General features: G+C 25.5%; 1 protein-coding gene across 3 annotated transcripts in view; it reads left to right on the top strand.

Moving 5' to 3' along the window:
• LOC100212557 (centromere protein C) overlaps window positions 1–10879 on the top strand; it is a 70116-nt gene extending 59237 nt beyond the window's left edge. For 2 of the 3 annotated variants that reach the window (XM_065800475.1, XM_065800476.1), the window contains 4 exons: window positions 2604–2679; window positions 6190–6350; window positions 7527–7617; window positions 10620–10879. In XM_065800475.1, coding sequence (XP_065656547.1) covers window positions 2604–2679; window positions 6190–6350; window positions 7527–7617; window positions 10620–10705 — 414 coding nt within the window. In that variant the 3' untranslated portion in view covers window positions 10706–10879. The remainder of the gene's footprint in view (window positions 1–2603; window positions 2680–6189; window positions 6351–7526; window positions 7618–10619) is intronic. The other variant, XM_065800477.1, reaches the window with a different exon arrangement.
• Window positions 10880–11990: the final 1111 nt, after the last annotated feature.

Genomic DNA, 11990 nt, shown 5'->3' on the forward strand with positions numbered 1-11990 from the left:
TCCTTTTTTGCAATTTCCTATTTTAATTTTAACTCTAAATTTTAAAATCCGTTTTTTTTTAATCTTCATCTTCATAAACACGTATAGATGAGTTAAAAATATTTTAATTACAAGATATAGAATAGAAGATTCTGATTTAGCCTTTTGTTAATTGAAATAAATTTTTTTTTAGAATTTGAGGGGGATAGTTCAAATTTACATTAATATATGAAAATTGGTCATTAGTTTTTTATTAGTAGAGTTCATTAGTAGAGCTTATAAGAATATTTTAGGAGGTTGAAATTGACATCAAGAGAATTCACAATTTTAAAGTTTTTGTTTATTTCAATTCTGAGGCTAATTTTTAAAAAATATTTTGTAATATTTTTTTTTGATTTTGTCAAGGGACCTGATTTATTGTGTGTTACTATTAAACTGTCATTGTGATATAGATCTAATTGATTAATATGTATTATTTTAGGGAATTTAATATGTATAAACCTACAAACTTACAAGTTTCTGCACCATTGTAACATTGTAATTTCTGTGTGGTTTTTTGCAAATTCTATTGCTTTATCTAAAATTTGATGTAATTGCGGGGTAAAAGTCATTAATATCAAATTGTATGAGTGCGCATTCCTTTTTATTGCTTATTTTAGAAAAACTAATTTATAACATCAGTAGTATTTTCCACTTATGCAAATTTAATTTTTTTCAAAAAATATTGGTAATTTTGCCCGAGTTTATTTTGAAAGTTTTGTTTATGATCTTTTAATGAAACGCTTGCACTTGTGCAACTAAATTCTAACATCTAACTTAATTATTTTGGAAATATTTTGATCTTTCAATTTAATTGTATTTTCTAAGTTTTTTAGAAATATTATTGCAAAGGATATTTTGATAGTTATCTGGGGTAATTTAGTAAATATATAAATATAAATGTTGCTTGTTTTTCAGTTAAATAACTAAAGTATTAGTGTTTGATTTTGTTTTTTCAATGTGTAAAGTTCTTTTTGGAAATCATTTAAGTTTGAAAATTTTATTGTTTTGATTAAGTGTTATAAATCATTTTCATAATTTTCTAGGCTGGCTTTTAAAGTCATTTGCATAATTTTCTAGGCTGGCTTTTAAAATCATTTTCATAATTTTTTAGGCTGGCTTTTAAAATACTATTCTCAACTTTATTAAATCATTTTATTATAAAAAACTGTTCCATTATGACTTAACATTAATCAATAGCTGAATTTCTTTGTCAAATTGTTCTTTAGTTTGTAACTGATTATTGTTTCATTTTTCAATGATTTGGATAACAATTTTATAATTGTTCTTACTTTTTTATCAAGTGATATAAGTTATTTAAAAGTTCAACTTATTATGTCATTTTGAATACTTTATAATATTTAATTCTTTTTATAAAAAAATTAAAGTTCCTTTTACATTCATTTTAGAGACTTTAAAAATTGATTTTTTACATTCTTTAAAATGAAAGTAAATCATTTTTTATAGTCTTTAAAATGAATGTAAGTCATTTTTTTACAGTCTTAAAAATGATTGTAAATCATTTTTCAAAGTCTGAATTTTGCAATTCAAACTTTTAAATTCATTTTTAGACTAAAAGTCCTAAAATGAATGTAAAAGGAGTTTATCATAGCTATAAAAAAAGCTGTAAAGTAAAATAAAAGGACAACTTATAATATGTTTAATATTTTTGTGTAAACAAATCTCAAGACTAACAAATTAACTCTAAACAATCTTTTTTTTTTTTTCTTTCTCTCGAGTAGTTTTGTGCAGCTTTCTGAATTAAATTTTATAACAAGATTAAAACATTTAGACTTCACTTTTTTGTTACTCATTTTTGTAGTAAGATTAAAACACTTTTTAGACTTTATTTATTGTAATTCAGTTCTATATTTTTAAATGCTGTAAACCATATTTCATTTCAATGTTTCTTTATATCAAATATTGCATCATGAAAATATTCAGTTTGCTCACAAACCTGCAAACTTAAACTGCGTAACTCAATTGAACTTCCAAAAATGCTGAATGAAGAACCATTGTTTGTTCCTAGAAATTTGAATTGACCAAATAAAAGATATATTTTAATTGCGTTACAAAGTTAAATTTTTTTTGTTATTTTTATTATAGAAAAGCTTTAGCAGTAATTGCTTCATAATATAGAAGCTAAGCATTACATAGATCTAAATGTAGTTATAACTTTTAAAGTGCCTCCATAATATTTCATGGTGTCCCATTTTAATTTTCCTCACATTATCAGGCTTAGATGTATCTGACGCTTACTGCTTGTGGTAGTGATTTGAATCACTATCTTTAGTGTTCCAAAGACAAAGGTTGCATGAGAACTTTGTAAATCTGACTAGACAATATCTATTTCAACTATTTTTAAAAATAGTAAGTTTAAAATAATGAAAATCAACTAGTTTTAAAAATAATAAATTTTAACTAGTTTTAATAATAGTTGAAATAGACATTGATTTCAATAAACTCATCTTATACTTTGTTTGAAGTTTTGTTCTTTTAGTTGCATTTATAATGAACTTTCTTGTCTAAGTTTAATTATCAATGTTCAATATTATTAAAACAGTTTTTTTTTTAAATATGCATAGGATGAACAGAGTTCAAGCAAATTACCGGAAACAGTGCGAGTGAAAATGCATGGACAGAACATTATGGCTAATTTAAGTAAGTCAATTATTTGTTGTATTTTTATAAAATTAATAATTATTATTTTACTTATAATTATTTTTATAAAATTATGATCTAAATTTACATAATGTAGTTAAATGAGCTTAATAAAGTGCACTCTTAGCTTCTACTTCTTATGCAAATACAACCTCTATTTAAACTTTTATAGCCTCAACTGCTCATATTTCAAAAACATGGTCTCTGCTACTCCTACTTCGGGGGCATAGTCTCTAGAACTAAAAGTTTTATAGAACTATAAAGTTACTTTATTAATGTTATTTATGTCTAATGAACCTCATGATTGCTGATGTATGGATGTATCTGTATATGGTTTTAACTCTATGTTTGAATGTATCTGTATATGGTTGTAACCCTATGATTGCTCCACTATTTTATCTGTCTGCTATTATGCCCATTTGCCTAAATTAAAGTGGCTTTTAGAGCAACATCATTGAGAAATATCTGTTTATGGTTATCATGGAGTTTTTATATATTTTTTGATTTTAATGGCAAGATATATTTGAATTTAGTATAGTAATACTTTTTTTCTAACATCTTATACAATAGATTTATCATAAATACTTTGGATGGAAAAATCTTTATTTGTTTATTTTATTCTTATAAGGTTCTATTCTCTTTTTGTTATCACTGAAACAAAGTTTATTTTAAAACAAATTTAATTTTTCTCTGTATTGTTCCAATTTTAAGGTTTGTTTTTGATAATTCACTTTTGTCTTTATCATTATTGCTTTTATCTGCTTTTTAGAATGATGGTGTATCTCATTGAAACAATTTAATTTCTAAAAAAGAAAAATGGTTTCGTTAATAATAAAAGTTGTGTAACAAACTCATGGTAAACATTTGATTTAATCACGCAAGTGTATGAAAAGGACATTTCAGTTGATGTTTTATTCTTGGATTTCAAAAAAGCATTTGGTTCAGTCTCTCACAGAAAATTACTGGAAAAATTATTTAGACTGGGGTTTGTGTCATCTTTGTTAAATTGGTGTAAAGATTTTTTTTCATACCGAAATCAGAGGGAGGTGATAGGATAATATATTTCAAGTTGGAAGATGGTTACTAAGATTTTGTACCACAAATTTCAGTACTTGGACCTCTTTTATTTGTAATTCATATTAATGAATTGTGTAGAGGGATTGTTAAAGTCACTAAATTACATGCAGACGATACCAAAGTTATTTCAATCAATCATTGTTATGATGATAATAAATTATTACTAGAGGACATTACCATGTTATTAAAATGATCTGAAGATTGTTTAATAAAATTTAATAAATTAAAGTGTAAAGTCATGTATATTGGTAAAAAGATCCGGGATATGAATATAAATTGAACAACTCTATTTTAACAAAAACAACAATAGAAAAAGATCTTGGGATTTTCAATTCAAATAATCTAAATTGGAAATATCATATTAATTCAGCTATAGGCAGAGCAAACAGAAAATTAGGCATGATCAATAACTCTTGAGTATTTGGATGAATTTTATTTAAATATTTGAGTTGCCAACTTTGCATGATAGAAGAAGGGGTGATCTGATTCAAATGTATAAGATCTTAAAAGGAAAAGATATCGTTAATTTTCACCATTTTCCATTACATTTTGAGCTGAAACGATCTAGTAGAAGTAGCAATTATAGAATATGCAGACAGTTTACCCATTTAAGAATTTGTCACTATTTCTTCACAAACAGTGTTACAAATGATTGGAATTCTCTTCCTCGATGGATAATAGATAAAGATAACATATTGTAATATTTAAGTAAAACATAAGTATTGATAAACATTTTGATTTCTACATTGATTATGTTTATTGGCTGTTGTAGTCTTATTTCTATGTAGTTAAGACTCAACGCACCTGTGTGTACAGCTTTTTTCTATTCTATTCTAGAACATATTAGTAACTTTATTATTATGTATGTTTTAAGTTTTTTATTAATTTATAAATTCACTTAAGTTTTAAATTTTTGCTCACCATTTTCTCTCTCCTGATTCCATTTTTCTACTTCTAAAAATTTTTTATTTGTACCTGTATGGAATGCTAGTATCATATTTGGCCTTGTTATTCTAATGATGCTCTTTCTCTTCCAGACAAGGTCCAAAAATGCATTGTAAACGTAGTTGGACCCACTCTGTCTGCTAAGCTTGAGCCTTTTTCCCATCGTCGTAAAGTTGCATTTTTTTTTCTCTTTTCTAAAAATACCATCATGGTTGCTGCTCAAAGGAGCTATCATTTACTCGCCTAACTCGTCATTCAGCAAAGTCTTATTTTTTACTGTATCTGTCCCTGCATGCTCTAAAAACTTTTATTTGCTTAGTTTTTTGCTTAGTTTTTTCCAACCCTTTGGAATTTATGTATTTGTTATATTTATCATAATTTATTTTATTTTAAAAACATTTCTAAAAATATACTATATTTATTGAAAACAAACTATATTTATTGAAATATTGATTTATCTGTGTTTTTTTTAGTGTTGTTTTTCTTAAGATCATTATTACTTTTGTTATCCATTGTATCAATAAATTATATTAACTGATTTATAACAACATATATGTTCAACTAAATTGTTTTATTGAAATTTTATTTTTTTATACAGTTAATTTTCTGCATAATTTAAATAGTTATTAATATAAAGTTTTTATTGTATAAAATGCTTTCTCTTTGAATTTTTTTTTCAGCCGTTTTTATTAATTTTTAGTTAGATATTAGTTATTCTTCTAAAATCATTAATGTTACTTCCCAATCTACCTTTCTAAAATTCTTGAACAAGCATCAAGAAAAATAATGTAACAGGGTTTAAAATCTAGATGTTTTTTTGCTCTTTTTTTTTCCAGAAAGTTTTACTGCAATGACTGATAAAGTACACCCATAATAAATTGTACTTTAAGTGTTTTTTGTTTTTATCTCTTTTTTGAAAACTACTGGTGCTAGCGATTCCCTGTAATCCCCATGTGGAATCTTTGCATGCTTATATTAATGTTTTTTTGGCAAGAAAAAGATTTAACATTGTCTTTGTAACTTTGTTTTTTTGAACAAAACTTTAGAAAGATTACAAAATTTTCCTAAAACATTTAAATGAAAACATTGTTTTTACAAACACTAAAATGTTTAGGAAAACATTGTTTTTACAAACATTAAAATGTTTAGGAAAACATTGTTTTTACAAACATTAAAATGTTTACGAAAACCACCTCTACCAAGATATCTACAAACAATTTTTGGTCACATGGTATTAGAATCTATTCATTAATTAACTTAATTTGCTATGAATTCCTGAAAATATTATTGAAAACCATATTTAATAATCTTTGAAAAATGGCTTATATTTAGTTTAACCAAAAATCTTAAAAGATTTCTTCTTGCATTCTTAAATATTTTAATGTTGTGTTTGTTTTGTTTTTCATAGTTACTTATTGCACCCAGGTAAAAAAAATTTTTCTATTGATGGAAAAATATATATGTGTAACATGTGGTTTGTTATCATAGAGTTAGTCTTGCCAGTATCTGAAAAATGGGATAAGCCATCACATAACAGTACACATGTTGAAACAATTAAACACTTCAGTTTTTTGCACTTTTGTTATGGGCAATTAAAAATTAAAGCATTTGGTGAAAAGGGACTTCAAAAATCTAAATGTTCTGCAATAGTAAGTTTTTTATAATTTTTTTTTTACACAATAAAGTAATAACACAATAAATTTTCATACTGAAAATTTAATTCCTTATTGAATCCCATATTCAGTCTTCTCCGTTTAGCCAGCACTTTTGCGCTCAAGTCTTTTTGTGCTGGCCCACACGCCTGCTAAAGCTTTGGCGAGCACATAAAAAACCGCTTGCCAAAAAGATAAAAGCATTTTGTTTTTAAGTTGCAACAAAACTTTTTTGATAATTTGTTCATTTTTTATGAAAAACGACTTATTTTACCAGATTTTTTTTTAAATTGTTTAATCTTGTATTTATTCAAAGCACTATTTTTATTTTTATTTAAATAGCAGGAAAAAAATGATTTTTCTAAATCGCGCTGGCTATCTTTAAAATGACCATCCTGCCAGCGCTTTTTTATGCGCTGGCAGGATGGTCATTTTAAAGTTAGCCAGCGCGAATTTATATAATATATTATATGGGAGTATTGATATTATATTACAGTAAATTAAATATTTTAAAAAATTAAGAAATTGTTACATTATTGAATTTTTTAACTTAAGAAATATTTAGTTTTTATTAACAGAATAAAAAAGTTGAGATGTAAAAAGATAAGTTAGAAATTTTCAAAAGTAAATTCATTACCAAAATTATGAAAACTTATTTTCAGTTACTTTTTTTAAAGATTTTTTAAATGGTAGAGATACCACTGAAGTGTAAAGATATCCAGTATCATATCCAGTAGTTTTATTGGAGGACAGTGTTGATGTGTCCCTAATTAAAATATTTTCTTTAAAGGTGGAGAGGGCAATTTTTCTTTTACAACAAAAATAAAAGGTTACTTGTTTGATTTTTAGTTAATGGTATGGTTGATTGTCAGATTTTATTGTCAGTTAATATCTGCATATAATTGATTGGTTGTCAACTTGTGCACAAGTTAAAGAAAACGTTTATTTTCTAAATAGTTTTTGAAATTATAAATGTAAATTTTTTTTTTAAACTATGACAAGATAGAGTTTTGGCCTATTAATTTGATTTTTGAAATTGAAATTTGGCATCTTATTAATACTGGTGTCAAATTTGAGATAAATATGTCACTTGCATATCTGAAAAAAATATATACGACTGAGCAGTTAAGTCATGACTCCAATAGTTAAATAATTTATTTATATTATTTTTAGATGTTTTTTGTACTTTTTGGAAATTTGGAAGTCACTATTCACGAAACTACATTTTCTGTGGGTCCTGGAGTTAATTTTCTTGTTCCGCAAGGTATGTTAATGAAAAGTACCAAAATGAAATATTAGAGATTTTCCAAGTATAGTACAATTGTGTATGGTGCAAACTCTTATCTTTTAGGTTTAGATACTGGTGTCAATTACAGATGTTTTTCAAAAAGTTATAGTAACTGAAGTGTAGAAACAAAAATATACAAAAATATAGCACCCTATCCTATGTGTGGGTTATATAATTAATTAATTAATTTTTTTTTGTAACCTTAAATTAAATTAAAACTAATTCATAGAATTTAGATAGATTTCATCAATAATCTATTAGAATTTATTAATGATCATGTAAAAGTAGCAACGTCCTTAATATGAGGTTCACTAGTTTTACATGTCAAAAAGTATTTGCTATGAGGTTTGGATTATTCCTCTCATTTGGCATCAGGGAAAAGGGCCTAAATTTTGGAGCATTTTTATTCCTAAGCTCTGATAACTGCACATTTAGTAAAATGTTTTCAATTGACACCAGTACAAAAATACAAGAGTTTGGAGTTTGCACCATATCTGAAATCTCAAACATAAAAAAATTCCCTTTTTAATGTCAAGGTTTTATTAATATTTCTGTTATTCAATTGTAGTATATAAAAAACCATTAAAAAAAGCAATAAAAAAATCTGTGTTGATATAAAATCAAAATATTGGTTTCAAAACTATCACTATTAGGGTGGTTCTAAAAACAACTTTTTTGAAAAAAATCTGCTCCCACCCTTTAAATAAGTTCTATATAATACAAAAACACTAGGTTTAAAATTTTGTTGAATAAAAAATATTTTTAGAGGTCCCCCAAAACCCTTTAATATTTAACGGGTCCCTAATATTTAAAAAAAAAAAGTTTCTCGAAAATAGGTCAACCTGGTACTCAAATGAAGCGAAATTATATAAAAATTTCAAAAATAACATTCATTTTGAAATAATATAGTTATTTTAGGTTTTACTACGTAAAAATCTTGTTTTTTAGCAAAAAATGAAATAAGTGAATTTTTCATGATAATTGTGATAAATAAGTTTAAACTTTTTTTTTTATATAATTGCGCTTCATTTGAGTACCAGGTTGACCTATTTTTGAGAAACTTTTTTTTTGAAAATATTAGGGACCCGTTAAATATTAAAGGGTCTTGGGGGACCTCTATAAATATGTTTTTTTCAAAAAAAATTTAAACCTAGTGTTTTCGTATTATATAGAACACATTTAAGGGGTGGGAGCAGATTTTTTTCAAAAAAGTTGTTTTTAGGGCCACCCTAATCACTATAAGTCAGCTTACTTTGTTATGCTGATTCCAACCTCCATATTTATCTTTACATTTTGATGCTCTATTTGCAACACCTCTCTTACTTTCTTGTCGAAATTATTATCTTTCACTTTATATTAATTTTGCTATTTCATTCGATATTACTGATTTTTTTATTGTTTCAATAGTCACATACTTAGCCTGGTTATAAAATCACATATCAATAGTCGCATACTTAGCCTGGTCATAATGTCATATATCAATAGTCACATACTTAGCCTGTTTATGAAATTACATATCAATAAATCTATTTGTTGGGAAATCAGTTTTTAATCTTTGATTATTCTTTAATGTGCCTTCATTTACTTATTTTGTCATTTTTTTTCTTTGTTTTTTATCATTCTCCTTTTCCGAAGATTGCACTCTTTTTGATGTTATTTCTAATCTTTGAAAACAAGTCACAATGTTAACATTGTGACTTGTTTTCAAAACAACCTAAATCACTTACTTTCACTCTTGAATATGTGAATATGAATTTGAATATGTTTCTAATTTGTACTTAGTTTCTCCTTGTCTTTAGTTTCAGATCATGCTATCATGATCTCACTAAAATCATGATCTTACTAAAATTATGATCTCACTAAAATCATAATCTCACTAAAATCATGATCTCACTAAAATTTTCATTAATCAATTAACAATTAACAACAAAAAAATTAACAAAGTCATTAATCTTTAAGAATATCATTAATAAAGGCAAGTCTAACATTCCTTCTCTCATACATTGGGTTCATACAAGCCAAAAGTATTTGCAAACAACTTTGCTTCTAATTCATCTTTTTACTTGAACGTGATTAGAAAGCTGGAGGTTGATTTTGTTCACTTCTTTTGTTTTGTTTTTTTGTTTCTTTTATCAAACTAGTTTAACAAATTAATGTATTTCTAACTTGCTAAAAAAAAATGATAAAAGTAGAGATTTTTATATTTAATAATCAGGAGAAAAAGGATTTTGATAAAACATATTTCATATAAAAAAAATTATTTTATATCAAACATTAAAAACAACAAATTTTTAATCTTATTACTCAATTTTAAAGTTTTTTCTTGATGATGCCCTTTATAATTATGACAACATCTAAATACACATTTTTAATGTAGTTTGACTTTTTAACTGTCTAGTTTTAGCATTTGTCCTTTTGTTAAATTGCAAGTTTTTCTACAAGTTCTACCATGGTTGTTGCTCAAGTGAGCTACTATCTCTCGTTGCACCTACAAAAGTACCGTTCTCGTTTCTAACGAGATTGGTACAAAAGTACCAATCTCGTTAGAAACCTTATTCTTCTAGAATGAGGTTTCTAGTGAGTGAGATATATAAAGATTGCATCTCTTTACTATAACTGTTCTCTTATGCTCAAAAAATATTTGTTCATCAAGTTTTTTCCTTAAATATAAATGCTTGGAATTCTATATTCTTGCTCTTTAATTCCCTTGTAATTCCCTTTGCTGTCTTGTAACTCTTAGGTTATATTTAATTGTAGCCATTGTTAAAATAAAAAGCAATATCAACCTTTTTCAAATTTATATTTTTATTTTAAAAGTAATTTTAATTTTTCTTTTATTTATGATGGCTTCTTTTTTAATTTCGGTAACAAATATTTTTTAATTTTCGAACAAAAAATATAAAAAAAATAATTTTTGTTACCCATAAAAATGAACAGGGCTATTTTTAGTAATGCATAAATTTTGTCCCTTTTTTTAGGAAATGTATATAACATTGTAAATCGGAGCAATATGGAGGCGCGGTTAATATATATGCAGGTGAAGGATCCAAAGGAAATCAATTGATTTTGTAATAATTTTCCAATTAGATAAAGAGAGATTTGAGTTATCATCCTGGAATACTTAAAAACAATGATATTTTTTTTATTATCAATAATGTAATTCTTACTATTTAATGTGAATATGTATATATGATATATATGATGAAAAAATATTTCGTGTAATTTTAAACTTTCAAAATGTCATGATTTTCTCAATATTTTAAAGTATATTACTTAATAAAATCAATGTGATGTCGTAAATGTACTATATCACATCGTTGCACAGTCGTTTAAAAGCGGCAAGTTATTATACGCAAACGCAATCTCATTTAACAAAATTAATATTTTAAAGATGGCTTCGGTTTTAAGCTACGAAAGTATGATATCAATCATATTTTTAATTTAGGTATTAACGAATATCTGCATCTCTTACATTTGATTAAAACTATTATTGGAATAGCGCCACTACAACAGGTCCTTTTATTTTTTACGATTGATAATTTTCTATTTTTTAGTTTCTATTAAAATTTTTCCAATTAAATTAAAATTATTATTGGGATAGCCAACTTGATGGAAATAAAATTGAAAAAAAAATTAGAAAACGTCACAGTATATTAAAATATGCGATGTTATTTTTAAAAAAGGATCTACTTCAGGTGCCAACAATTATAGAAATTCGTTGCCTTAAGCATGACTACATGTTACAAAGTTCTGAACAATTTAGTTTGCCTAATTAAATCAAGTTTCTTTTTAATTAACAACTATATATACACTCGTGGACATAATTTCAAATTACGCAAACTAAAATGTAAACTCGATTTCCGTTAATACTCACTCAGGGTTGTTAATGTTTGGAATAACTTGCCGTCTGACGTCGTGAACGCCAAGGGCTTCAAAATTAAAATTTAATTCTATCGACTTTGAAAAATGCTGTTCCGGCTAATTAGTTTTTGTTTTATAACAGTGGTCTTATATATAATTGTAATATATATATATATATATATATATATATATATATATATATATATATATATATATATATATATATATATATATATATATATATTGTAAATTATCTCGCATATGTATTTTGTGATTGAAGGGCACGTTGTCAGAGTCCTTCATATTTTAAGGACCTGCGTATCCTTTAGATGATATATCACTGTTCTAATAAATTTTCATCTAATCTATTTAGTTTACTAAGGCCTCCATTTTTAAAATTCAGTTGCAAAATTCTTGAGCGTTGTAACTCAACAATTTTTCTTTTTGATAGCGGATTATTATGTATTAGTTTATTTCTTTTTGCTTAT

The sequence above is a fragment of the Hydra vulgaris genome, chromosome 06 (genome assembly GCF_038396675.1).
Source record: "Hydra vulgaris chromosome 06, alternate assembly HydraT2T_AEP".
Taxonomy (NCBI): Eukaryota; Metazoa; Cnidaria; class Hydrozoa; order Anthoathecata; family Hydridae; genus Hydra; species Hydra vulgaris.